Raw genomic sequence first — 27,490 nt, forward strand, 5'->3', positions numbered from 1 at the left:
CCGCCCCGGCAGCGGGAGGCGTGGCTGCCACCGCCGGGCTCGGTGGAAAGACGGCGATGGCGACGTTGCTGCTGCTGCTTCTCTCGCTGGTGCCGGCCGCCGCCGCCGCCGCCTACCTGTGCTGTATCCGGCGGTACACAGGCAGCGCGGCGGCCGTGCTGCATCGCCGGGAGCCGGGCCGGCCCGAGGCGGGGGGCCGCAGCCCGCCGCGGGACTTCGTGAGCGCCGGGGAGGGAGCAGGCGGCCGGGCGGGGGGCGGTGGCGGGGAGCGGGGCAGCGGGGCCCGGCGCTCACCTCTCGCCTTCTCTCCCCAGTGGACCCCGCGGCTGTGCGGCTTCGGGCTGCGCCTCTTCGTCCATGTGGCCAACACGGTGAGCGGGGGCGCGGGGCCGGGTCGCCGACCGGGCTCCGGCACCTGGCGGCGTTTGTAGGCGCCGGGTAAACAAGGCAGTAAAACCCGAGGTTGCTGGGGAAAACCGGCCGAGGCTGCCGGGGTTTCAGAGGGAAGGGGCGGGGGAAGGGGGGCTCCTCTGTGGGAAGGTGAAACCCCTGTTTGTTGGGAAATCGTAGGGAAGTTGTGTGATTTTGGGTCCGCCCTGTCCCCAAGGTGGATGGGGTGGGGGGAGAGCGAGCTGACCCCTGGGCTGAGGGTGTCGTGAGTGTCTTCGGGCGTGGAGAGCCCGAAGCCGATATCAGACTCAGAATACAGCCACCGCCAGCCTTCCTGGGAAGTGAAGGGGTTCGGGTCCTTCAGCCCTCTGAGCGGGCTTTCAGGGAGGCACTGAAGGCAGCTGTCCCCTCAGCGCTCCTCGGGTGGGCTCTGGCATGCCTTTGAGCCTGCGGATTGACTCCCACCGAGGCCGTGGTGGAGGAGGCATGACCACCACTGTATGAGGAGGTGCTGGGGGTAGAAAAGCCTGCGTCCCCATGGCAGTGAGCACCTTGCGGCAGCGTCTGCCCAAAAGCAGGTGCATTTTGTTGCTGCTGCTGCTGGGCCTTTCCTTTTGAGCCAGTGTCAAGGTTAGGCACGAAAGTCTCATTTCAGCAGTGTGACCTTTTACAGAGCTTGGCAGCTGGTTGGGCCTGCAGTAAAAGCTTTAGTGGTGAGCATACCTCACAAGTGGCGTTATTCCAGGATATAACAACCATAATGCCTTTCCATCCTTTGCTTTGTGGCTGTCTCTGGTGTGTGGCCCTGGGCTTGTTTCCTTTCCTGACATCCCCCTTGGAGGGGGGATGCAAGATTCTCAATCTCTCACAAGATTGTGCTTAGATTAGATGTAGGTTAGGAGGAATGTGTTTTCAAAAAGGGACTGTGATTCTTACGTAATGTGTGAGGCAACACATGACTTTATGGATCTAGGAACTTGAGTCTTGCTTCAGAATTGTTCTGTATTTGTACGTCCCTTAACAGGCTTTTGAAGTCTGCTGTTGAGCTCTTAAGACAGGCTAGAACAAGCCTTATCTCTTTGGGACCAGATATTGCTACACTGGGAACCAAAGTGTTCAAAGTGTGTTTTCACTTTGCTGTCAGGGAGTCTCTAAATTTCTCATGCTTTTCCAGGTTGACTTGGTTTACTGCAGAAGCTGGTTGAGTGATAGGAAAGATCCTAACAGTTGGATAAACAAAGTAATAATAAGCTTCTACGTTATGCAATGTCCGCATAATCTGCAGAACGTGAAGAAAGTAATGGATGGGAGCTATATCGATACAGCCTGTAGCTGCAGGCTTTCCAGGCTAAGTCAGGGAGGGACAAAGGCAGGAGAGCCAGAAGAATACACTCTTTATAATCATATAAATATGAGAGGTGTGGGGAAAGCATTTCAGGCCAGTTTTGTGGCCTGAAATAAAAGGATTTGTGCTTTTTTTTTTTTTTACTGCGTAGCATTGCATGCTCTCTGGGGTGCTCTGAGACTGCAGCAATTGTGAGCACATTCAGTGTTCCTAGTCTAGTGAGAAAGATATTCAGCTCAAGTTACTGCAAACCAATGTTTCTGCTTACTTTCTTCTAGGCTTTTGGACAGATCTGCTTATTGCCGGTCTTAATAAGGTAAGAGTAGGGAGTTTTGTCCTCCTTCAAGTTTCTTGGGGTTTTTTTTTTTGTTTGTTTTGTGTTTTAAAGCTGCTTGTGTTGCACACCACTTACGGGTTATCTGAAATGACCTTTCTCAGAGGGAAGCTGCATAAATTGGCTGGAGAGTGAACAAGATTGTCAGAGATGTGTTTTACTAGATTTGTTTTTTAAACTAGCCTGGTTTTAGTGGGTCTCTATCAGAAGGAATTAACCTTTTTTCACACTCGGGCAGGTGCATAGAAACCAAATTTGGTAGTTTGCCTCTTTGCCTTTCTGTTCTTTTGTGAAAGAGCAGTCTTTCTTTCAAAGCTTGTGGACGTGTGAATCTGCTGTGTTTATCACCAGTGGTGGTAAAAGAATAGTATTAGTGGGGAAATGAGGCGAGACATGTTCTTTTTAATGATATTCATTGTTTTAGGTCAGCCTTTACTCCTCTTTCATTTATGTTTTTGTTTTCTGTGCTTTCAAGTGTAGATTGCACTAAGAGGTAAGAGGTGTTAGGAACCTCAAGCCCATGCTTGGTTCACGTAGTTTGCCTGTTATTTGATGGGTCATCTGTGCAGGTCCCGGACGCTGAAAAATGTATCACACACAATTGGTACCCCTGAGTTTTTGCCTGGGGCATAGGCTTTTTGAGTGAATAAACCCAGACAAGTGTCACTGCTGTTGTACAGCAGATCAGTCCTTGACATCTATGATGGCATCTTGATTTCCTTGCTTCATTACGTGTTCCAAGCCCTGGACTCACACTGCAAACCCTGTTGTATTTGGCTGCAAATGAACTATGTTGAAGCACGTCATGGAAAAGTCTGAAGATGTGCTTGTTTAGATGGGATTAGTGCTTGAATGTATGGCTTACATTACATTCTCCTTTTCTTTTCCTCTCCATTGCTGTCTTTATTGGTCTGTGGGCGATATGTCTAATTAAAGCAAATGGAAAACTTTCACTGATTCTTTCCTAACTTGGGTTTATAGAGGCTGCTGGCCTTATGTCAAGAGGTAGGAGGCTTTGTTAAGCAAGCACAATAGATTTGATCCTGCCTTTAGGAGAGGTGTGAGAGAGATTATCTTATAAGTGTTGCAGCTCCCTGCTGCAAGAGCAGATTGTTAAGACAAAATGTTCTTGGGTAAGGTTCCTTCTGAACAGTCTGGAAAAATTAGTCATAGTAGCAAGCTTGCAAACTCCAGCAGTGGCTCTCTCTCTTTCAGGCTGAACAACTTTTCGCTCATGCGTTCACTTGACATTCGCGAAGATCCCACGTTTATCCCGGAGGTCGCTGCAGAGGTTGTGGAAGACAAGTCTGAGGCTAAAAGCACTTCGGATATTGTGAAGCAGCTGACAGATGCAAGGTCAGTATGTGATGTGTAAGAGTGGAGTGGAAGAACACGCCTGTTGGCACTATTATATAGTGGGAAGCGGTCGTCAGTAAGTTGGATTGAAATCTTTTTCCATACCCGGCTACTTTACAAAACAAATTCTGCTGTCCGTCATCTTTCCTTTTGTAACTTATAAATCACCAGTAGTTACAAGCAGTGTGAACTTTCTACAAGGTTCAGGGAGCCTGTTTACTGGGGAAAGACCACATTCTGCCCTTGCCAGGGCTTGGTTCCACTATTGGAGCAGATGGACGTAGTGGTTGGCCAGTCAGCACATACGTCCCTTTAAGTGGATTTGCAGGTGAGCTGTTTCTTGCCTTCAAGGAATCTCAGAGAGAGCACAGGAGTCACTTGGACAAGAGAAGGAACACAGTATAAAGAAAACGATCCACAAGAAATTAGGCTTTGTTAGTTCGGTTGCTTGGTTAAAAGCCTGTTCAGCTTCTTGACTGCAGCCTCTACTTGATTAAATCCCACTAGATTCCAGGCGAAATGTTACTCAGGCTTGCATGTCTCACAGAGGTCTGACGCTGAGGTGGGAGCAGCTGAGCTGCTATGAATGCTTTCCCCATCTGGTTTTGTTCTTAGTTGTGGGCCTATCCAGTAGTTACTGAAAGTATCTTTGAGCTGCACTTCTTCACTGTCTCAGAGAGAGGTTCTCTGTATGTATCTCTGCTTTTAGCAAGACTAAGCTTGCTCCTTGCCAGAGCAATTTAAAACTTTCAGCTCCTTCACTTTGAGAGGAAGGGATGTATTTATTGCAGGCATTGGTCAGGGTGAGTACAGCCTTCTGGTTCTTGTGTCCCCAGCTCCACCAGTGATATATTGACTATTACAGGGCAGGTTACTGGAGCCTTGCCTCTTCCCTGCATAGCACATTATGGTGCCATATGCTGTCCTGTTCTGGGATATGGCTTCTGGTTTGGGTAATCATATGGAGACGTCAGTTGTAGCTAGCTCTTCAGATGATCTTACGTTCATCCTGTTGTGATGAAAAGTGGTCTATTTCTTATGTGCTAGATTTGATTTAATTTTTAATTGATTTAATTTTTAAGCAGTTTGCTGATGTGAATCTTTGTGCTGCATAGTGTCTCTTCCCCCTCCCACAGCACACACTGTATGTGCTGCTGACTGTCTGGATTAAACTTGGGACAGATAGCCTGGGAGTAGGTTTACCAGTGTATTCTAGCTATTCTGTAGTACTCCAGGGGTGAGTAGCAAATGTCAACCTGGAATAAATTTTGCGCAGTTTGGAGACTGCTGTATTGCAGTAGAAATATGAAGCAACTAGAACACGGAAGCAAGACTGACCCCGTATGTCTGTGGCACTCTTAGCCTACCTGTGTACCTGGTGTCTTGAATGTGTGCAAGGAGTCTGACACAGTGTGAGCTGAAATGCATAGGCTAGCGATCCAGGTGGTAACCAGCAGGTTTACTGGAAGTGAGTGATGCCCAGCCTGCCTCGGAGTGTCATACTGAAGTCTGCAGGTCTAAACAGGGGTGGCTTTGATGATTCACGGTTGCCCCTTTAATCATTTTTTTGCAGGTCTGATTCTGCTAGCAATGGGTTTAGCTTCAAAGGGATCAAAGACTTCTTGGACTGCTACCGGTAGGTGAAACTGTGGTCTGGGAACAACCCGCCTCACATGTTCCCCTGCTGTTGGCTGCTACTGTTCCGCAAGCTCTCAGGCATCTCTTTGTTACGATTGGCTGTGAGGTACCACTGTTTAGCATCACCCTTTGCAATCCTTTCCCTCTAAGAGAATAATGAAGGAAAGCCAACCGGGAGAGCTGGCATAACTTTTGCAGGCCCTGCAAGGATCGTTAAATGCTGTTTTCCCTGGCTTATTGTCAGTCTTCTGTGGAAGAGACTTCTAAATACCTTGTTTGCCCAAACATGGAAGTGAGGAGGAGAGAAAAGTTCATCTGGATGATGCAAGTTGCACATACTTGCATCTCTGAAGTATCCCAGGTTTCCCCAGCTGCCTCTGCTCATGCGAGCAGTTTGACTGCTTTCACCAAGTAAACGTGCCCAGCTCAGGAACAGCTTGACTCTGAGGTTCTTCAAGCTGTTGACTGTTCAGTAAGTCCTGTTTGCCTCTGGGACATGTGCCAGATATGGAGTGCTCAGATAAATCCTCCTGCACTCCTGGCACCTGTTCCTTGAGGGCCACCTCTGCCTGTAGGCTGTGCCCTTGGAGCAAAAGGCTGACACTGCAGTCCGGTGTTAAAGGTGCATCCTGTCTGTGAGGCTTTTGTGTCACCCAGAGATAGCTGTGCTTGTGGTGTAATGTAGCCTTTTGCCCAAAGGGAGGGAAGGCCTGTTTGTTAAAGGTGGGTTATGACAGTACTGCTGGGAGCCTTCTGTAATGGGAGGCCTGTATAAAGTGGGCTGTCCTCTTGGTCTTAGCTCATGATAGTGGGAGTTTCATAGCCTCAGGCTTTCAGGAGCTTGAGGACTCTGTAAAGCTGTCAGCTGTCCTTCCCTGTTTATCTGGTGGTTCAGGAATATCTGGGTAACTCTCCTAGCTCCTGCCCCTACTCTGAGGGTTGGGGCCCTGCTGTGTAGGCAAATTCTCCCCTTAAGGAAGGGAGTCTTCTGTCTTGATGGTGTCAACTGTGTTGAAATCATCACCATGCAGAGATTCTTATCTAGTTCTTGCCTCAGCTGTGACAGCTGCCATCTTGCTACTTGAGACACAAATCCTGTGTGTGGTGTGGGGGTCTTGTAATGAGGTCCCAACTTCTGTCCTGTCCTGTAGGAGTGGGAAGCTGACGCCATCTCAAGTAGCAAAGAACATCATTGCCGTGCTGGAGGACTGTGACAAATCCACGCCCCCACTCAGAGCAATAGTGCAATGGGACCGGGAGCAAATAATGCAGGTAATGTCTGTCTCTGGTAGGAAAGGGGCCCCTGCCACCCCAAGAGCAGTAGCATCCATTAGAAGGGGCAGAGGCTCTTCTGCTGCTATATTGCACAGAAAAATATGTACATTTTTCCACCCTCCTGTGTAGGGGACTACAAGCAAGTTTGCTTTCCTTCTTGCAAAGAGAGGTAGCATTAAAGCAATCTGTTTCCTGCTGGATGACTATGTTTAAAGTAGGACTTCTGTGCTTATGTGGCATCCATTAGCATAGATGCTTCCAAGTAATAGTTTCCCATCAGCATATGGTGGAAGAAGAAAGAAACTTTTAATAGTTTGCCTTAGTAGAAGCCTGAGAAAGGCATTTTTGGTATCCGTTCTGATGCTGGTGATGACCTTCAGCTTGACTAAATATATATAACGTATACTTTTTTTTTACTCTGTGCAGATGGCTGAGGCCTCCACTGCTCGTTACAGGAATAAATCTACCCTGTCTTACCTGGATGGCATCCCAGTGTCTCTGAAAGAAGACTTCAAAGTGGTGAGTTTCCTTGTCTAGCTGTCAGTTCATGCTGCAGGTGGTCAACCTGGACAATTCACTGTGACAAGTTTTTAAGGCCAACTCCTCAGCAGAAGCCTGAGAATGTGTTTGTAATTCAGGGTTGTATGTGCGTTTGTAACAAGTAGGATTAACAAGTTTTGCCAGGTGAAGATAGATCTTGAGTACAGCAGACTTTTTCATATCTTGTACTGATCTTTTTAATCCATGGGGAATAGAGGGTGGGGGGGGGGAACAGTCCCTGTCATGATGAAATAAGAACATGTAAAAGCATCTGTAGCAGTGCGTGTAGCTGTATCTCTCAGGCACTGACTGCTCCACTGGCAAAGCATCCCTCTCCTGTTACCTTAAAGGACATACTTGTGTCAGAAATATTCAAGTTGCTTTGAAAATTCCCGCTCACAAGGAGTTTTGCCTGTGGCCTAACAGCAGTTACCATTAAGTACTCCTGGCGGTGCCATCAAGCTGTTGTAGGCTCTGCAGAGACCTACCCATAGAGTGGAGTCTGTTTATGTACAGATTCTTCCGAAGTGAAGAGTACTTAGCATACCCTGAAAATTAGTCCGTCTGGTATTTTGGCATCCATCTAATCTGGTGCCTTGCTTCAAAACACTGCAGATCTGAAATGCTGCAGCTCTTGTCTGTTGAAAAAAATGCAAAATAGAGCTGTGTGCTATGGGGCCAAGGTGACTGGTGTGCAGCCTCTGGGCATAGTGATTGAGGTGCTGCAGAGAGGCAGACTTTTTGACCATCTACATGTTTCTCCTCTTCTGTACCACGGTATTAAAAGGACTCCTTCGCGTGGGAGAAGGACCAAATACTGAAGTGTTAAGTGTCCCTCCTAACAGAAACGAAGACAGGACAAGTTGAAGAGTGAAGCTTTCTAGCCCTTACTTACCTCCATGGGCCCTAATGTCTGGGATCTGTTGTAGAGTTGAAGTATGCATGTGAAGCACGCACATGTGCCTGCCTACCTTGCCAGGGTATTGCCAGGATGGATAATAAGGTGTCTTCTTGCTAAGGTACCTTACCATCACCGAGTGGGAACAGTGTATCTTGGGACAGAGCCTGAAACAGAAGATGCTACTGTGGCCAAGAAGCTGCGAGAGGCTGGGGCTATCATTATTGGGGTCTCAAACATGCAGGAACTAGGGACTGGAACAACTGGATGCAACCCTAATAGGTAAAAATCCCTTTCCCCTCTCTTTTCTTGGGTATAGAAAGACCTAAAAGTCTATCCAGAACTGACAGGGAAGGGTACAAAAACAGGGCAAGCATGTGAGAATAAAACTGGTGGAAGCACCTTGTACAGGGAGAACCCTGGGGGTATGAAAACCCAGCATTGCAGATTTGAGGGTCAGAGTAGCTGTGGAAGCCTGAAGGCTCCTGAAACCAAAGGAAGGAGAGGATCCAAGTGGTGTCTGCTGAGTAAGGAACTTTGTTTGCCAGGCCCTACAGGCCTGGAGGTGTAAATGTTTACAGGATGAGTGGTAGACAAAAGCGGTGACAGAAGACAAATAAATAGTAGTCTAATCCTTGGTCACAGTAATGGCTAAAGGCCAGAGCAGTGAGAAAAGGTACAGTCATCTCAGGGAAACAGTGGTTTTATTTCCTAGCTAAAACAGGTTCACTGACATTTGCTTCTGTTGTGAATTCTCCAGCTGTAGCCAAGCTGAGAACTGCTATTGCAGAGCAGTGGTCCTCACAGCCTTGATAAGCCATGTGCAGAGCCACACTTTGTGCATGTGCAGCTGGGTGGAACTGGGGCTTCTCCTCAGCTGCAACGTGTCAGGGCATTTCCTCAGTGTGTGAGGTCAGCTGGATACCCCGCCGCCTGGCAGGTCTGTTTGGTGTCTGGAGACTGTGGTCAGACTGGAGACTTTGGGAGCTGCTGCTCTGGGATAAAGGGGCAGAGCCGGGGATGCTGACTTGCTTGTCTGTGAGAATTGCTGGCCGCCAACTGCTCCACCTTTTGGAATTGCATAATGAACTGTGGCATGCAGTAGTGGCACAGTGCTGTTGCAGAAAGAAGAGCTGGAGCAGCATCCTTTCTCTTGCTTTGAGTCTGTCTCTTTTGGATAGGCTACTTATGGTAACAAGAGATTGGACTTTGAGGCAGAAGTCTTTTTTGCGTCTTGTTTTCTGGGGGCATAGCACTATCTGTGATGAAATGGTATCTCTTTACTAAGAGATCGAAATCCCTGAGCTGTGTTTCTGGATCTTTTCCTGCCCCGTAGTGCACATGGTTCTTTCTAGGAAAAGATTCAATGCTATTTGTCTGCCTCAGGTACCATAAGACCCCTAGGAATCCCTACAAGCCTAACCACTTCACAGGTGGGAGCTCCAGTGGGCCAGCAGCAGCTGTAGCAGCAGGTAGGTGGTCCTAAATGGAGTTCAGGGGTGGTGGGAGGAAGGTCCTGAGCCAAAGTACCTCAGGCATTTAGTTTTTATGAGTGGGTTTAGAAGCTGGAGGGGACTCCTAGCTGAACAGAGTGCTCTGTGTGCTCTCTTGGCTACAGCTGCTGGTAGAATGGGCAGGGCAACATGATATCTTGCTGATCACAGGCCAATATGTGGTTTTTTTGTAGGTCTCTGCCCAGTGGCTATTGGCACAGATGGAGGAGGCTCTGTGAGGATTCCCGCTTCGTTCTGTGGTGTGGTGGGGCTGAAAGGTAGAGCCCTTTAATCATGAAGGGGGTGTGTGTCTTGTTTGCTGTATCAGGTAGAATGCCACAAACAAGTCAGGCACCGTCCATTAATTCCTGTCAGGAAAAACTTGACCAGAGAAGCTCTAGAGTATAACACTCTGATAGTGATGTGGGTTAGACTGGCAGAGCAGAAGTGTTCTCAGTATTGGCTATTGAACAGATGTTCAAACAAAACAAACTTATTTGAGTCAAATGCTGAACAAAACATGCTTGCTGCTTTTCTTTCTACCCACTCGTCCCTCTTCAATCTTCCTTTTCTGCTGGGAGGTGTTCCCAACATAGATGGGTATTTGTAGTGAGCTGGTGAAAGGCATCTCCACCCACGACGGTTTACCATCACCCCAATTATATGGAAAGACTGATGCTGCTCGGATTTGTATCTGGTAAATTAAACCTGGTAATAGGCTTGTATGAAACCAGGATGTAGCCATTCCCTCTTATCTCAGCGTTACAAGAAGTAGCAATGAAGTTCTTGCAGTAAGAATTATTGTAATCAATGGGAGTGTGCAGAGGACATAAGAAATGGACAGGGCAGTGTCTACAGCACAGAAGGTGGCGAGGCAGGATTGTCAGCTGGAATAGATGCCGGCTTTTCAGAATGGTTTATTTTTCTGAAGGATCTCAGCTGCTTCATCTGAGACCAGATTACTCTGTTTTTCCATCTGTCACATGTGACCGACTCGATTAATTTTGATTCATCTGCGGAAGAGAATGATGACAAAAATGTAACTGGTCAGAAAGGCGATACGGGTACTTGCAGAAGGCAACTGGTGCTGGCATGAAGTCTCACAGGTGAAGTGGGTGAGACCTCCCACGGGGTGATATCTCCTGCTGTTGATAATCCTGCTCCTGCCTCTCCATCCTCCATGTCATAGATGCTGCTTCTGCATATTTAAATGCATGTATTTCAAAATGTCCCTGCACATATTTCCCCTCAACTAAATAATTCCTTAGGGGGGAAAACAGTTTCACTATTTGTTGAACACATCCATTTCACTGATGCATCAGTAGAACAGGGTATTGAAAGATGAGCGGCTGGGCTCTGAAACCGCAGACATGAAAGTGACCAGCAGGGGTGTGTTGCATACTGACTAGGTGCACCAGAGCCATCTAGGTCAGACCTTACCAGCGACTGCTGGTACCTAGCTAACTGCCATTTCTTTTTCTCTAGGAACGTTTGGGCGCATCAGTCCTCATGGCTGCTTGCCGCTCTCGTACTCGACAGTCAGTGTAGGTAAGAGGACTTGTGCTCCACTTCAGGGACCTTGCTGTGTGGTGTTCTCCCAGGAGAAGCAATCTGTGCCTACAAAAGACCTTGGGAGGAATGTACAATTTACCCCTTGTCACATTTTTTATAACAGATCTCTCTTTTACAGGCCCTATCTGTACCTCAGTGGCAGATGCAGCCATTGTTTACAGTATCCTTGCTGAGCCGGATCCGCTTTATCCATATGGTAGGTGAGGCTGCTCCTTCCCTGAGCCCAGGTGCTCTGCCTCCCTAGAGGCATCCTAGATAAAAGGAGGAACTCTTCTTTGTTCCCTGCAGGACTAAAACAGCCCAAAGCAACCCTATCTGATATGTGTGCTCCTGACCTGAAAGGCTTAAAACTGGGAGTGGACTGGACATTTTTTAAGGTGCCTATTCTACCTCTCTCTTTCTGCTGCTTTTCAAAATGAGATTGTGAAGGAATTCGGTGCATTTGCTGTTCTCTTGCCTGGCATCATTAGAGTTTCTCATATTTAGTCCTATAATTGGAAGAGAATGTAGCTTGGGTAAAAACATCAGCAGGGATAGATTTCCACCCCCCCAAGGCAGTCTTGCTGGAGGCATGAGGAAGGGTAACAACTGTACAGTTGGTGGCAGTATGCTTCCTCATACTGCTGTTTTTATGGGAAGCCATGCTTCTGAAATTATTACAAAAGGCACTTAATTTTCCTCATTTGATTTTAAACTAGTGTATCCACTTGGTGACAATGCTGTAGCTGCAGAGTGATACTTCATCATTCCAACGTAGAAACTGGGCTTGCAAGCTGGTACTGCTTGGCAGTTGTAATGCAACCCCACAAATGTGCTCACGATTTCTTTCCTGCTGGAAAACAAGGGCTTTTTCTGGCTCTGCCCCGGTGCAGAGGAGGAATATCCTCTCCTCTGGTAAAGATGACCTTTCCTTTTCCACAGGGGTATGACCTGCAAGCTGTTTTCTTGGAGCAGGTGGCCTAAGGCAGTCCTGGAGGGCTCTGTTTCACTACCATTAGGGACAGGAACAAGGAAAGCTCCATGAGGACTGAAGTCCTGGTGCGCATGCTCACCAAAGAGAGGAGGGCAGTGACTGAAGTCTACTTAGTTCTTTCCTCTTTTTCTTTAGGCATGTGATGCTGAAGTCCTGTCCATCTGTGAGAAAGGTAAAGAGGAAAAGTCTGTAAGTCTCTTATTCTGGCTGATGTCATGGTATCGCTTGGTGTTCCTCTTACGTATGCATTAAAAAGATCTCGCCTAAGTCCTTAAAGGCAGATGCCTGAAGACATCTGGCTGTACAAACAGCAGTAGCTTTGTATTAGGGAAGCCCTCCTGACTGCTGAGGCTTAAAAAGCTCGTCAGTTGTAGGCTTGTCGGGTTACAATGGAAGAATGCAGTCCAGTGTGCTAAGCTTCTGTCTGTATAAAGACAGATCTGTGCTCAGTAATACTTACTCTGCAGGCTTTAATGGTAAAAGACTTTTAAGGGAGGGGCTTGTTTCACAACATAACGTTCAGTAGGAAAGACAGGGCTAAGTCTTTGCGATGTATCCAGCTCTCTGCTATTTCCTTGAAACCAGCCAAATGGTGCCTTTAGGGTGGCTTTGCAGATTTTAGACTAAGCAAAATTGACCCTGGGGAGTACTTGGGGGTGTGGGGGAGAAAGACTCTACAATGCCTGGTATAGTAGTTGGCCTTGTATGCATTGGAGCAGAGATAGTTCACAGTATTCAGGCTTTGTTTGCCTGCATTTTCTTCAGCCTCCTTATTTCCAGAGACACTCATGCTTTTACATGTGTAGGGTTTTCTTAGGAGAGATGCACCCTAACCAGTGAAACAGGCAGGCTTGGGTATTTGTGAAGAAGCTGGTGACAAAGAAAGGGGATTCTTTTCAGGAAAAGTGAATCTTTTGCAGTCTGAAGTCTTGGTGTTCAGCCTTGCTAAACAGCATCAGGATTTAGTGAACCTGTACTGTTGATCTGGTCTCCTGAGCATCCCCCTGGTTCCTCTACCATTATGGTTCAGAAGAGGCTTTGAATAGGAGTCTCATGATGCTAAATAATCCCTTCATGCTGATAGAATACTAGTCAATGTCAAGTGCTCAGGGAAGCATTGTCAGTCCACCTTTACTCTTTGGGTTAACTGTAGGGTCTAGAGGGAGGAGATGAACTTGCCTGAAATGTAGTGGGTAAGTTAGGAACCTGTCTGCAAGCTCTTACCCCTGCTCTGTGGAAATATTGAGATCTAGTTAGGCTGAAGGCTTTTACCTATGAGAAGCAGCTGGAGCAGTCTGCACGCCACATAATGCACTGAAGATGCTTGCCTTGCAATGGCCTATAGGGTCTCTAACTCCTCAAGAGGGTGGGGATTCACAGCCTTTCTATGAAATTTGGTGAATTCAAGGATGCTGCCTGTGCTTTACCTGTTCTGTACTCAGCTGTGGAGCACCTGCAGCGTTTGGGAGCCAGCGTTGTTGAAGTGACTCTTCCGGAGATGGAGGAGGTGCGGATAGCACACGTAATCTGCATTCTCAGTGAGATGAGGGACTTCCTGCAACCTGACTTCAATAAACATTTCCATGAAATGGTAAGTAGCAGCCTCTTGGATCCGTGGCAGTAGTTGTCCCAGCTGATACAAAACAAGTGTCATGTCGGTGAGAAACCTGCAGCTGTCCTGCTTTTCTGATGACAAACCACCTGTTGGATGACTACTGATAGAGGAGAGCAGACCTGGAAGAGAACTCCTGTGCTGTCACATTTAATTTCTTGCAAGCAGAGCCGTGATTGATGTTTTGTCTTTCAGAATTTGGACACCCGGGCTAGCCTCGCCTTGGCTTCCCAGTTCACAGCTCTGGATTATATTACGGTAAGGAACATACTGTGGTGAAGGCTGAAGGGAGGCACCTAGTGAAATTGTAAGGGTGTGGGGTAGAGGATTTTCTTCACCTCTCCATACGCGTGGAAAGATATCACCCAGCTGTACTGCCCTCTGCTGCAAAAGCATGCTGAATGGTTGGGCACCACAGAGGACATGCCACATGGATTGGTGTCCTGCATGTTGATTCTGAACTGCAGGAATAGTGCCTTCTTTTGCAAAGGCACAGGCTCTGATGGGCAGAGCCTGTCATCATCACACATGAGCCTCATGAACCAAGAAGGCCCAGTCAGACAGTAGTGTCTCTGCTTGCAGGCAAATCGACAGAGAACTCGGACCATGAGATTTTTGCGAGAGATCTTCTCCACTGTGGACTGTATCCTTACACCAGGTATTGGCAGCCTTGGCCAAAGGGCTGGTCCCTGACAGCTATATGGTGCACTCTAAAGAACAGTTACCCCATTAACTTTCCCTCCCCAGTCTTAAGAGCATGACTTTTGTGCAAAGACTTCGCTGTGCCTCAAGCCTTTAGAAGATAATGCAGCCTGGTTAGAAAGACTGATCTGTATTTCTAGATTTGCTGTGTATTTCTAGACTTACTGCATATATCCTTGGCAGTGAGAAATGCCTTCTTGGTACTCGAAACAGGAGCTGCAGAGCCAGCACATTTACGCAGGAGGAACTGGACATCTTCATGTATGCAAATGTTCTTGCTCTAAATAGAAACCAACTACTTAATTCATAAATCCCAGTGACTTGATTGCACCCCAGGGGTGTGAGCTTGCATCACCAATGTTTACCAAACATGTGGCTTTAATGAACCAAGCTGTTCCTTGAAGATGGCCCACTGTCTGACTCCTCCTTTGCTCTTTAAGCACTGGATCAAGTTGCCCAGAGAAGCTGTGGAATCTCCATCCCTTGGGGATATTCAGAAGCCATTTGGACATGGTCCTGGGCAATCTGCTTTAGCTGACTGTCCTTGAGACAGAAGGTTAGACGAGATGATCTCCTGAGGTCCCTTTCAATCTCAATCATTCTGTGATTTCCTCCACAGCTGTTCCTTGCACTGCCCCAAGAATCTGTGAATCTGACCTCTCGACTGGCATCAGCGATTTGTACTTCACAGTCCGGTCCATGAGGTAAGAAGACTGCTGCTTGCACTACAAAAGCAAGTTTGGGGACAGGTGGAGACTAGCTGCACTAACTGAAAGAGCTTAGGCTGTAAAGTAGGAGAGATCGATCCTAGCAGCCTCTCCCAAAAGAGGATGGCTTTGCTGCTGTCCCAAGGCAGGAATGCTGATGACAGCTTTTCCCCCAGGTTCATGCAGCTTGGTAACTTGACTGGGATTCCAGGCCTTGTGGTCCCCATTGGGTATTCTGCTGCTGGGCTTCCTATCGGCTTTCAGGTGAGCAGGGCAGGGCAGGAGGGTGAGGTGAGGAGGGTAGGGTCCTTGTGGATGTCACAAAATTCCCAGCTGGCTTTGTCCTGAACCACTATAACGAGGCTCCTGCTGTTCTGTACAGCACACTTGGGCAGTTGGCAGGTACTGGTAATGAAGTTTCACCTTGTGGGTGAATAGACGGGAGTAACTCACTCCTGAATGGCAGAGGGGACTCTCCAGGTACCTGGGAGATAGATTTCTCTGCCCCCTGGTCTAGTTGCATCAGTAGCCTCTCTTTGTCACTACTCTTTCCACTCTTTTCCTTACTTCTCAGTTCTGTAACCTTTTAAGTCCTTTGTTGCTCTTCTCACTCTTGAAATAGGTCTCACTTAAATGAAAGGTCCGTGCCTTGTAATTAAGTCAGACAGCTGCCTTTATCCCCAGTGCAGTGATGCCGTGCTTCCTGGGGTAAAAGGAAAAGCATGTGTCCTTTTGGTGATGTTGAGGGAAAAATTTAGTTGTTTTGCAGAGCTTTCGAGAGTACCTGTACGCAGTGATGCTCCTTTTTTTTTTTTTTTTTTTTTTTAATTCCTCATTTCTCTCTCTGCCTCTATCATCTTCTCCCAGGTCATGGCAAAATGGTGGGATGAAGCTGTTCTTCTGAGGATTGGCCCAAAGCTAGAGGAGTTTCGTTACCAGACCAAAAAACCATCCATTTATTATGACATCCTCGCATGATGGACTGACCAAGATGGGGAATAAGTCTTTCTTTTCCTAGTCTGACCTGATGAAGTATTAGAGTGGACTTGTTTTCAGTGTTCATCTGAATAAGGCTTAGTAGCAGGCCCATTTGAGGAATAGCGAGGAACACTGGTCTAAGCAGACATCATTTTTGTTCCCTGTGTGTTACTGGATGGTCCATTTTATACTGGTGAGACCAACTGTCCTAGCTAGTTCCTTGCTGTGTTTTTGCCAAAAGGGGAAGCTGCAACTATCTTCTGCAACTTCTTTTTACGTAGGAGTCCTGTGTAGAGATGGAAAACAGTTGCATCTACAGGACTGCATATGGGCAGTTCACACCACTGTGCATGGAAGGGTAAAATCTGTAGACCTTAAACCTTCTCACAGAACTCCTCCTGCTCCAGAACATGCCAACAGTACTGTTTTGAGGGGGAGAGGCACCTTCCCTTAAGAAATAATGCCTAGCTCCCTTGGAATGAGGGGGATCTTAACACAGCTGCAATTAGGTGGTGTGTTTTGTGGCCCCTTACATAGTCCTTCAGAGCAAAACAAAGCCTATAGCTATGGAAGCATCACTGTGCTTCTGTTCTTTATTCTGCAAACAGTGTAAGGTCAGACTAACCGTTGCACAAAGTGTAGATGCACTCACAGTATGAGCAGTCCTACCTACCTTCAGCCTTGCATGCAAGGGGAGGAAAAGGCAGAGCATGAACCCTCATCAACTCTGACCTGGTTCAGGGTTCTGGCTTTCTGTTGCACATGTCTATTTCCCAAGCAAAGCCTTGTAGAGCCTCTTTTCTGCCACTGGCTTCTTAAGTATAATCTTACTATCTTTAGGTGTCCAAATGGAAGAAATGTCTTGGTAATGCTGTGACGTACTGCTTAAGGGGTGCTGAGCCAGCTATTACAAACAGGTGAAATCGGTGTGGTACTGACAGTAGGGAATGCTACTGAGCAACTGGCAAGAGTTGAAGCTGGGTGCAGGAAAGGTGTTGCACAAAGACATGTACAGCAAAGGGCTTGCTCTAGCTAAGAAGCCAACTCCCTCTTATCCCAAGCGTAGTTCCTGAAGTAATCAAGGTAGAATTAAGATGAGGATATACTACAATAAAGCATGACATGACTCTAAGCCACAGTACTGTTTTTCATGGAAAGGCCCCAGACTGTAAATGCCCAAGTACCCATGTCCTCCCAGCAGCACCAGGGCCATATGAAAGACAGGAAGGGGCCTAGAAGTAACCAAAGCTAAACATTTGTGTTCGTTTTGGAGTAGCTTGGGGTTAATGCTCAGAGGCATCTCCTGTTGCCTGCCTCATCAGGCAACCTGGGCTTGCGATCAGGCTGCTGCAGAATCTGTCCTACAGACAGGAGCAGAGAAGATCACCATGTTCTTACTTAGCTTGGAAGGAAAGAACAAACAGGAAATAGTTGCAGTTTCTCCCAAACTCAGCATGGTTTCAGGTTTTTTTCTCTCCATACATATCCACTCTTTGAAGAGAGCTAGCACTTTACTAATGGCTAAAGTTAGAAGTCATGGCATCTGAATGGAAGAACATTGCATTGCTGTCTCCTCCTTCATTACCTGATTAAAGCATCAACTCCTACCATCAGCTGCCACCATCATCCATGGTTAAATTGATTATATGGTTGATATTATCTTCAAGTCCTTTATGGAGTTCTGCCATAACTACTTTTTCACTAGATTCTAGTATAGTTAAGCTTTATAAAGAACAGTTTAAAAGTGAAGTATTTCCTCTGTTACTAATGCTAAGTTATTAATGACCACCAACATACCTTAGAGTGAAACACTGCTGAAATGCATTGTATAGCAATAAGGGAGTTGATAAGTGTCTGATAAGAATAAATTTCTGTCAGGAACATTACTGCTTGAAGGAAATGGCTGGATAGTCCCTAATTTAATGCTATTACTCGAGGGGTTATAGATGGTTGTTTAAAAGAATCAGTTACCATCTTCCTGGATGAAGCTATTTATGCCAAATACCTTCTTAAATGATACACTACCCTGAAATTATAATTTCAATATTTAGTTCATTTTCTGGGTAGAGAGAGGGAGCTCAAGTTACTGGGAAGACAGATAGGAGTTAAAATGAATCATAGACTCATTTAGGTTGGAAAACACCTTTAAAATCATCGAGTCCAAACGTAAAGAATTTGCTATTTTTAAAAAATAATACTTGCATCCTGCTAGAAGAAAGAACTGAGAGCTTTTGCTGACTGACAGTAACTTAGTCTGTCTCTCCGCATACTGCTTCCTCCCTTTCCCTAAACGGGTATCATATCAGTGCACATTTCCCTGGTACTGAGGTTACTCAGCTAAACTTTGCTCATCCTGGTGGAAGGCCCCTGTGTTTCCTCTCCTCCCGTGGCTGTTAGCTTATCCAAGTTCTGCAGCAGACCAGTTCCTAATTAAGAGCAGTTCTATCCCCACAGTATGCAATAGCAAGGCAGTTGTGTGAGCAAAGCAGACACAGTGACCACACACACAATCCTGTTGCTTCACATAGATATATGTATGGGTATAGATATACGGTATATACACATTGATCTTTATATATATAAAATAACACCTTGTTTATAAAGCGACATTTAATTGCCACTGGTTCCCTTCCCGCCCCACAGAAATAATAGTATACAAAATATAAAATATTTTAAATATTTATAAACGCCGCAAGAAAAAAAATAGAACTGTACGAAAATATGTTTGTTTTTTTTTCTGAGGTTCCCTCCCTGCCCTGTGGGAAGGGAAAGAAAATGGGTACACATTTGGCCGGCCTAGTGTGCCTTGAGTCCATAGTTGTTAAGTGGGTAGGAGTATGCCTTGCCTAATACTATCCGGTCCCGGAGGAGCTTAAATAAGACATAATAATTGCAGAAAAGGATGAGGGCCATGGAGAGGGTATGGTTCCACTTCTCTGAGCGCAGCAGTGAGTAGAGCTGGTAGCAGACCACGCTGCCTTCAATGAGAATCAGCAGGTTGAGCAGCCGTAATGGACGGTGAAAAAGGAACTGTAGGGAAACAGTTAACAGGACAGATTTCTATCATTTGTTGCACATACCCCTCCCAGCTTTAACACTGCATAACGCTGTGGGGCATCACTGAGCTAGCAGCCATGGCACTGGGCAGAAGAAAAGCGTTTGTACTCCAGCCACCGCTAGCTGCTACTTTATGCTGAAAGCAGCATAAGAAACAAGACATGTAAAAGCGTCATTTTGCTTGAGAAGGGGAGGATGGGTGAAATAACCTATTGGCCAGCTGACATACTTTCCCATTTTCCTGGAAGACGTTAACTAGAACCCTCTTAAGAATATGTCACTGCCTGATGGGAGAGGTACACCACCACGCTGAGAAAGCACTGACAAGGCAGCCGTGGCTTCCACCTTGCCCTGGCATCACTGTAATAGCGCAATGGGAAAGCTCCTCTGCCGAGAACGGGTATTTTGTTTAACAGCAACAGGCTGTTGCACACGGAACTCTGTTCTGCACGATCTGCTTTGCTGCCCTTAGGTTTGAGCCTCTCCTCCCTCCCACGGTCATAAGGCATCAAGCGAAAGAGATACTTGCATAAAAGCGGGCATGGGACACATCTGAAGGCACTGCTACGTTGTAAGGCCCAACTGCTTTATACAGGCATCGGCTACGTCGCACCAGAACTCCTTGTGGCCATATTGTGTTTTCTGACCAGCTGTGGGGAAAGAACAGCAGAGCGTTAGCATCTGTGCTCCCAACTCCCTGATCATGGGTTCATGGGAACGGACTGCATCTTGACAAATACCAAAGCCTCTGCCACAGGGACATGTCCCAGCTCCCTCTGGAAAAGTGGAGAGGTGATCCCAAGCCCACCAGGTGGGCTCTGACTGAGTAATGTGAACAAATGGCTCCCAGTGCAAGAGCCTAGCCCACTGCATCCGAGCAGGCCACCCCTTGCCCTTGAACAAGCTACTTCTCCAGCGGCCAAGAAGATCTCAGTGTTTGTTTCTGGGAAAGAACCAGCAGCGACCACAGGAGCTCAGATGTTTCTATTTCTAGGGAACAGAAAGACCAGCGCCTGTGACCCCTGGCACTGTGGTGAATGGGGAAGCTTCCTCAGTGGGTAAGCATTGCTGACACTCGCTTAGCTACTAGAATGTCTTCTCGGCCCCTCGCTGGACATGCCAACCCTTCCCTATCCCCACACTCACATATGCTGTGGAGCATTGCTGTAGGACCCATGTTCTAGTTTCTGCCACTTGCCGAGGTGGGCAGCTGATCTGTGGAGCAGGTCACAGTACTTGGGAGGCAGCAGCTGGGTGGTGAGCATGACAAAGGCATTGATCCATACCATGATGAGGTGCTCACAGGACCAGCGCATGTCGTAGTACTGGGTGCTCTGCAAAGAGACCAGACAAGAACTTGGCACCGCTGTCACAAAACAGAGGAGGGAATGACAAGGGACATACTGCATGTGCATCCAGCAGACCCACACCACACATTACAGGCATGCGCTTTTGGACCAGTGATTTCAGAGGGTTACAGCTTAGGAAACACTCAAGACTCCCTTCTCCTTGACCTGAAGGAGAAAGGACAGGGGAAAGATGCTGCAGCTGGTGCGTCACCTCTTCCAGCAGCAGGTAACAAGGGGGTTTGCTTGCCACAGAACTGCCCCAGGAGCGCCAGCTGCACCAAGACTGCTGCACGTATAGTGGAGCCCTGCCCATTTCACTACATCTACTGGAGCTCATTCCGGTTAGAAAAAAGATTAAAAAAAATACAACCCCCACATTGATGAGAGGTTCTTGGATTTAGCCTGCCAAGCATCCTAGTTGGATCTGTTTTCTAACAGGCTGAACACCAAAGCCTCTGATTCAAGTACTCGAAAGCCAGAATGTTGGATCTGAGACAGGTAACAACAGGTTCCCTTTTCTAGGAAGAACACAGCTATCCATCTGCCTAGGACAGGGGGTGGGAGAAGGGGAGTTAGTAAGTGGGGTGATGGGACTAGAGGTGCATCACATTTATGGCAATACCTATCCGCCAACCAGGAGCAGTACTATTGCACTCCGGATGCAGCCATGCTCCGCTATCCGGGCTGCCAAAGGGGAGACAGAGAAAAGGGGAATTAACCAGGAATCTGGCCTGGCAGCAATTCACACAGCATTCAGAAGGAGACAGTGGGCAGGGGCACAGAGGGAGCCAGACAAGAGCTACCTTCACAAAGCACAGTGGCAGGAATGCCACATAGTAGGCACTGAAGAGAGAGTTGAAGAGAACTTCCTTGATCCTGCGGTTGAAATCTGCTTTTAGGCACTCCACTTCATTGCGGATGAGATCTGGGGAGAGGGGGCAGCTGTGCGTGGGGATAGACGTAGGATTATTGAACTGTTCTCTCAGGGATTCCCACAGAAGAGAGAGGAAATCTTTGGGTTTGACCAGGCTGCTGACAGCTGAAGCCCCATCATCCACCATCTGGTCCTGTACCAAGTAACCACAGTCTGCAGGTAGGGGCTGTGCTCTGCTGTCCTGGTGGAAGCAGCACAGAGGAACGTAGACACCAAACCTGAAGCGGGGGGGGGAAAAAAAGAAAAAAAAGGGCTGAAATGACAGCCATCCCAACATGAAGCAGAGGGCACCTTCTCAACAGATGTTGGCCCTTACAAGAGGGACAACACAGAGGAACAGTCATTCCAGAAGCTAGTGGCCAACTCTTCTCCCCACTAAGGCTAGAGGAGAAAAGAAAACTCCTGTGAGACAGCTATGCAGAGGGGCTTCTTTAAAACCCATTTGTGGAACCTGTGATCCCAGTGGCTCTGTCTTCAGTCACAATAAAGGCTCCTCACGCAAACAGCATACTGCAGACAATTTGTTTCATAAGCTCAGTGCCACCTCCTCGCATCATCCCCAGCCATTCCTACTTGCCCTTTAATCATAAGATGAAGAGACTTTTGTCTGCATGTCTTTTGGGAGCTGATTACAGCCAACAGCTGTCTTTCCCATGGTGGCTCATGCCACCCCAAAGTGGCTAAGCTCCTCCCCGACCCTGAAGGTACAAGGTGGTGTCACTCACGGGTAGCCCAGGAAGAGAAGGTTGAGAACAGAATGGCTGCGGAAGAGGTTGACCAAAGTCCAGCAGAGCACCCATCCACAGAGGGTGAGCAGCACCAGACGCACCATGTAGTGAACCACTGATGTTGCACCCACCTGAGAGGCCTGCAAATGGAGAAGAAACATGCAGCAGCCCTGTAACACTAGTGCTAGAACATGAGCACAGGGGGTGCCTGTGGAGGAGGAGCCAGGAGAGGGGTGCCAGGAGGCACTGTAAGAGCGATGGCTACCCTATTCCTCCTAGAAGTAGAGGACTGACTCTCTTACAAAGATGAATGCCTTTGATTTTATTAATGATTAGCAGAATCCAAAAGTTTCAAATAAGCACAAGTTGTTTGCTGTAACTAAAATAGGGCCTTTTAAAATAAATCAGAGCTGCCAAGTACCATATTGCTCTGATGATAGTCCAGGATAGCCTGAAACACTTTTCCTCTTGCTCTTTCCTTCAGAGGGATCAGGTCTCACCATTCGTTTTCCTAAAGAACTGGAGTGTCACAGTTTTCAGCTGAGGCAAGAGAAGACGGTACACCTTGGCAATCCCAAAACTAGACTTCCACCACTCATCTCTACTGGATGTACAGGCTGCAGCCTAGTGAAGGAGGCACCACCCCCAACAGTACAGCAAGAAAGCTTGTTCCAGTCTCCAGAGGGGAGAAGGAAACTGAACTATGAAGAGATTCTTAGGGGTTAGAGCCAATAGATAGGATGTGCAAGAACTTGCATGGAAGGTTTCAATGCAGAAATTTCAGTTTATGGGAGTTTTTACGGAGGATGTGAACATAAATGAAAATGGGAGGAATCAGAGATGAAAAGAGAACTTCAGAGATCCCATCTTCTCCATTCACTTATTCAACAGGACATAACTGTTCTTTTATTTATTTATTTTTAAAATTTACTGCGTAGTTGCTTAGCCTGGAGTTGTATTAACCATTTCAGTGGCCACAACTTCCATTTTATTCAAAATGGCCTTTCTCAAAAATGTATTTGGCCTAGTTCTACTCTCAAACACAGAGAGGGTCTCAAAGTCTGAGATGATGTGATCAGAGCCTCAGAATTAATGAGTAACCTGGACTGGAAAAGCAGTTCTACCAGCTATTCCTATTTCACTTTAGCATACCCAGACGTCCTCCTCCTGACCTTTCCCCTCTAATCTCCTGTTCATTCTTCCATTCTGGGCTAACCTCTTTATTTGTCTTTCTCCTACCTAACTTGCAATTCTCTCAGCCACTTCTCTGGCATGAGATAGTGAGGAACAGTATTGCACTCGCAAGGATAGAGACGAAAGTGGGACAATTTCATCTCCTCCTAGCTACAGAGGCAACAGAGCTACCCAATACTGTAGGACGTGACTTGGGCTCAAGGAGAAAACTCCAAGGCAGAAAAGGCATCCCTAAAATCTCAGTCCTTCACAGCCAGACTTGTTCTGGGGGAAGAAACCCTCCAGCTATCCAACTCACAGAACTTTCTCAGGCCGTGGATGGTCATGCTCTGCAATCAGTACTACAGGCAGGAGAGGGAACAGTGGGAATGTTACCTCAGAGATGAGGGCCCACACCAGCCTCCGCGCCAGCATCACTGTGATGAACGCCGCCAGGTGGTAGTCAATGAGGTGAAAATTCTGAAGGAGGAAAGAGAAAAGGTCTTCACCAGGGGAAGGGACTCTGAAACCACCCAGCTGGGGTGGGACTGGAAAGCTGGCTGCTCTGAGCACATTAGGACCTTGTGTAAGCATTCCCCAAATCTCTCTATTAGGGATCAGGGAGAAAGGATAAACTTCAGTAACACAGGAGTGTCTCCAGAAGCAAGACCTTCCCCACATGGAGGTTCCTTCCCATGGAGAGATTTCCACTGCAAACAAAAAAACCCACCCTTCAGGCAGGTATTTTTAGGGTCAGAGGGAGACCTAGGACCAGGATCCTACTATGAGAACAGCTTGCAAGTTCTTCCAGGAAAAGCCACTACACAACCAGAGCAACAGCAGTTGAAATGGAGATCAGACCACACCAGCTCACTTTAGCTCTTTGTCTCAGAAATAGTCTGTAGTGACCAGTACTCCCTGATAATCAAGTTGATCTGAAAAACACCATCTTCATAGGCCATAGATCTGCATTAGAAGTTAATGTTGGCTCCAGCTGCATCAAGTCAGATACAGCTCTTGGACCCCTTATGATTTTTCAGTGAGGCCGTCGAATGTGTTCTGGCTAGAACAGTTACCAGACTGCCTGGGACTTCAAGGACATTTTGGGTGAAAAAGAATGCTTGACTTCTGATGTGAACAAACTAATGACCATTAAATCCTTTTGGGTAGGGAACCTAAAACTGAATGCTTTTTCTTCAAAGAAAGCTGTGTCCAGGATCCCATAGCTGAACTCAAAACTAATAGCTGGATAACTGGAACACCAGCACCACCTATTGGTATAACTAACCAAGGAACTACCTCATGCTTCCAAGCCAGCAAGGATGCAATATAAATTGAAGGGCCACTTCGGAGGCTAGCTTCACTCAGATGAGGTTTTCTGACTCAGGTACAGGTTACTGCCACGTTGTGCAGCTTAATGGGCCACGAAGAAGACTGAAACTGAGAAGACTGGAAGGTTTACATAAGCTGAGGATCTGACCCCCTCCCCAGCTCCTCTGCTGCTGACCTGCTGTGAGATCCTAATGAAAATTTCCATCATCTCCCTTCTCTCAGGCTCTCTTGTTTTTACTGGGGAGGGCACTCACAGCAGGCTCCTGGAGTCTGAACTCCATTTCAAGCCCTAGGGGGCTAGCTAGGCCATGCACGTATCTGCAAGAAATTTCCACTGAAGGGGCCCTGCTGACACCTCTCTCACACCTTCCATGGATTTTCTCCCCTGTAAAATGGGGGATGACATGGCCTTGGCTGATGGGGGTGCATGTGAACTCCCCTTGACCTCCTTAATGTCAAATGCTTGGTGATTCCTGGACTTAAGAAGCATGGAAAGAAGCTGTGTAATGACAAAGCATGAGTGACGGCATTTGCTGGGGAACTCACCAGTGAGGTGCAGGAAGCAGGGTGATTGTACGGATACCACCAGACAGTCTTGTAGATGTTGATGTACTGAATGAAGAGGGCTACCAATAGGTAGATAAAGAACAGGAATTCAAAGAGAAGGCTCCCATCCAAAGGCAGTTCAGGGATCCGGCAGTGACGTACAGGCTCTGGAGTAATCAGCGCTGTGATCGGAGGCGCAGAGAGGCTGATGGCACTACCATTCCTGAAGCAGACAGATATCACTCACTTTGTAAATATTCTACATCATCTCTACCATTTTCCAGGACATGGAGCACTTGGGGTTGTGAATTTGGGACTGGGCATTGCTAGAGGAGAGATGGCAGCAGTCCTGCATTCATATTTCTGGTACAAGACTGGTGGTGACCTTCATCATCATCTTAGCTCAGACAAAACCCTTATCCAGCATTTCCTCTAGACAACAGACTGGTCTGCCAGAGGTGCTGTGACAATATTTCAGTGAACTTGCAGATTGAGGAACAGCGGTACAGAGCAAGATAGCAACTCCAAGCAAAAATCATTGAGGACCCTGTGTCAGACTGAGTGCTTAATGTTGGCTCCTTTCACCCATCACTAGGACATTACAGTAGCACTCAGCCTCCTTCTCCAGTATTGCAAAGTACCCATCATCTTTCTGCTCACAGTTCCTCTCTTAAAAAGAGAGGCAACTAAAAATGGAATGGAGGAGTTCAGCCACTTCCTAGAGGCTGACCTCTCAAGTGTTTTCACACTTTCTTCTCTCCTAGCCTTCAAAGGAAGCTAGGACAACTAAAAGCTCCTGCAGACTAAACTGATCAAGGAAGTTCAGACATAACTATGCTGTATCTGACTGAAACCAGGATAAGCGACACTCCCCCAGGACCCTGGGGCACTGAGTCCATGGTCTCAACACGGTCACTTGTTCCATCCATCCATCTGTCCCAGCCAGAGAAGTTTTTAAAGGCCAAAGCTAAATGGCTTGGATCTCTTTACTCTGTAAGAATGAGCCCATACCAAGTAGATTAGGGCCTCAACATGCAGCAAATAGCTTCTCTAGTCTGCTAATTTCTGCATGGAAGGAAGTAACACTGGACATTTTCAGTCTTTATGCCAAACATGGAGATCTAAATGTCACCGTGTGTTCCTTTTTCAGCCCCCAACTTCCCCAGAAAATGGAGGGCAGCTTTGCCAACTGGGAGAATTGCTGCCATCTGCAGCCACAAGGGCTAAACACAGAATGTGGGCATCCTCCTGTCCCACCTTTCTATCACATAGGAGGGGGACTCATAGCTGAGCTCTGACATGTCACACTATCTTCCTGTGGCACTGCAGGAAAGTGAGCAAGAGAGACAAAGGCTCAACTGCTAGGACTCACTGCTCTGGGAACTGCTGCAGGGAAAGACAAACCGAGCACTGTGTGACTTCCACCTCTGGCTGTTGTGACCACGGTGAGCTGTGAAGGGTGGCTGAGACCACTTCCACAATCCTCCCCATGGGGCTGATTTTAATACATGAAGTCAAGAGAGGAGCTGCAGAGTTAAGCACGTATCACAGCAGACCTGAGAAGAGAAGCTGGAAGATGTTTGTCACACAGGGCATGCTCCCTCTTGGATGGGCCATCTCCTAATGCTACAGCACAGGGTTAGAGGTTCCCATCTCCCAGTTCCTCACTTTAATCATGAAGCCGCACTCCCGTGCAGAGGTCAGAGTGGATCAAGGCTCCTAGCTTTTAGTGCTATCCTAGCCACAGGTGCCTCAACAACCCTATCTTTGTCCTCACCTGTTTCTTAAACTGGTACCGTTTCCACAGCTCCCACCAACCAGCGTCTGGAGAGAAGGCAAAGCTGAACGGCTTAGCTGCTGCCGGCTGGGTCCCCTCCGTCCACCGGGCATGACCAGGAGCCAATCCACTTCCAGTGCCTCTGGCAGGCTGTGCCCTGAGACCCAGACAACGATCCCGAAGCCTTCCCAGGTCTGCAAAGGAAGTGGAAACATCACTTAAGCTGCAAACCGCCGGTCACCTAGTTCACACCCCAGCCAAGCGAGTTCATGCAAAAGGAAGCCACTCTTATATGCTGAGCCCTGTGGGATACCCATCAACATCACAAGATACCGTGCCATTTCAATGGCACCAGATCAGTGTCTGCTTGCGTACATAAAACAGACACCACTGACACTGTGTCTTTAAAAAGCAGCTGCTTAAATTAGCCGTCAGCAACTGCTAGCACTTCCTGTTGGCTGGAAAGTGTCACGGAGCATCTCCAGTGCTGGAGACCGCACAGCCGAGCGCCTCGTTTCAAAAGCAAGCCTTCAAAAGAGCCCCTTCCCTGTTATGGTGCAAGGAGCTACTAGAGCTTTGCAGATCTTTCTAACCACCCAATGCATCACTTGACAGGCTCTGATGCTGACAGGTAATCTGGGCCCCCTCTGCCAGAGCTCTGAACAGACAGCCTGGTCTCCATGAAGTTAATTGCATGGTTCAGCTCCCTTCTGTGCTAAGAAAGGCCGACTGACATGATGGCAGGAGGTCCATTCAAAAGTGGTTCTAGTTAGCAGAGTAG

The 27,490-nt window shown here is 47.4% G+C and overlaps 2 protein-coding genes and 1 long non-coding RNA gene across 5 annotated transcripts in view; 2 read left to right on the plus strand and 1 right to left on the minus strand.

Moving 5' to 3' along the window:
• LOC135315794 (uncharacterized) overlaps positions 1-27,490 on the plus strand; it is a 212,058-nt gene that overhangs the window by 171,736 nt on the left and 12,832 nt on the right. The gene's annotated exons all lie outside the window — the stretch shown is intronic.
• On the plus strand, positions 27-18,843 carry LOC104042717 (uncharacterized). Its single transcript, XM_064466058.1, has 20 exons — positions 27-218; positions 315-371; positions 2,014-2,051; positions 3,285-3,425; positions 4,999-5,061; positions 6,215-6,335; positions 6,765-6,857; positions 7,898-8,058; positions 9,163-9,248; positions 9,464-9,547; positions 10,755-10,817; positions 10,960-11,037; positions 11,130-11,218; positions 11,950-11,986; positions 13,257-13,405; positions 13,622-13,684; positions 14,009-14,084; positions 14,748-14,832; positions 15,012-15,099; positions 15,703-18,843. The coding sequence occupies exons 1-20, from the start codon at positions 57-59 to the stop codon at positions 15,811-15,813; spliced, it is 1,845 nt and encodes a 614-aa protein (XP_064322128.1). The 5' UTR covers positions 27-56; the 3' UTR covers positions 15,814-18,843.
• TMEM39A (transmembrane protein 39A) overlaps positions 18,329-27,490 on the minus strand; it is a 34,992-nt gene continuing 25,830 nt past the window's right edge. For 2 of the 3 annotated variants that reach the window (XM_064466015.1, XM_064466024.1), the window contains exons 2-9: positions 26,710-26,903; positions 24,933-25,155; positions 23,451-23,534; positions 21,879-22,021; positions 21,023-21,371; positions 20,017-20,204; positions 19,400-19,520; positions 18,329-18,843 (exon numbers count right to left, since the gene is read on the minus strand). In XM_064466015.1, the coding sequence (XP_064322085.1) occupies positions 18,610-18,843; positions 19,400-19,520; positions 20,017-20,204; positions 21,023-21,371; positions 21,879-22,021; positions 23,451-23,534; positions 24,933-25,155; positions 26,710-26,903 (1,536 nt within the window). In that variant the 3' untranslated portion in view covers positions 18,329-18,609. The remainder of the gene's footprint in view (positions 18,844-19,399; positions 19,521-20,016; positions 20,205-21,022; positions 21,372-21,878; positions 22,022-23,450; positions 23,535-24,932; positions 25,156-26,709; positions 26,904-27,490) is intronic. The other variant, XM_064466031.1, reaches the window with a different exon arrangement.

The sequence above is a fragment of the Phalacrocorax carbo genome, chromosome 1 (assembly GCF_963921805.1).
Source record: "Phalacrocorax carbo chromosome 1, bPhaCar2.1, whole genome shotgun sequence".
NCBI lineage: Eukaryota > Metazoa > Chordata > Aves > Suliformes > Phalacrocoracidae > Phalacrocorax > Phalacrocorax carbo.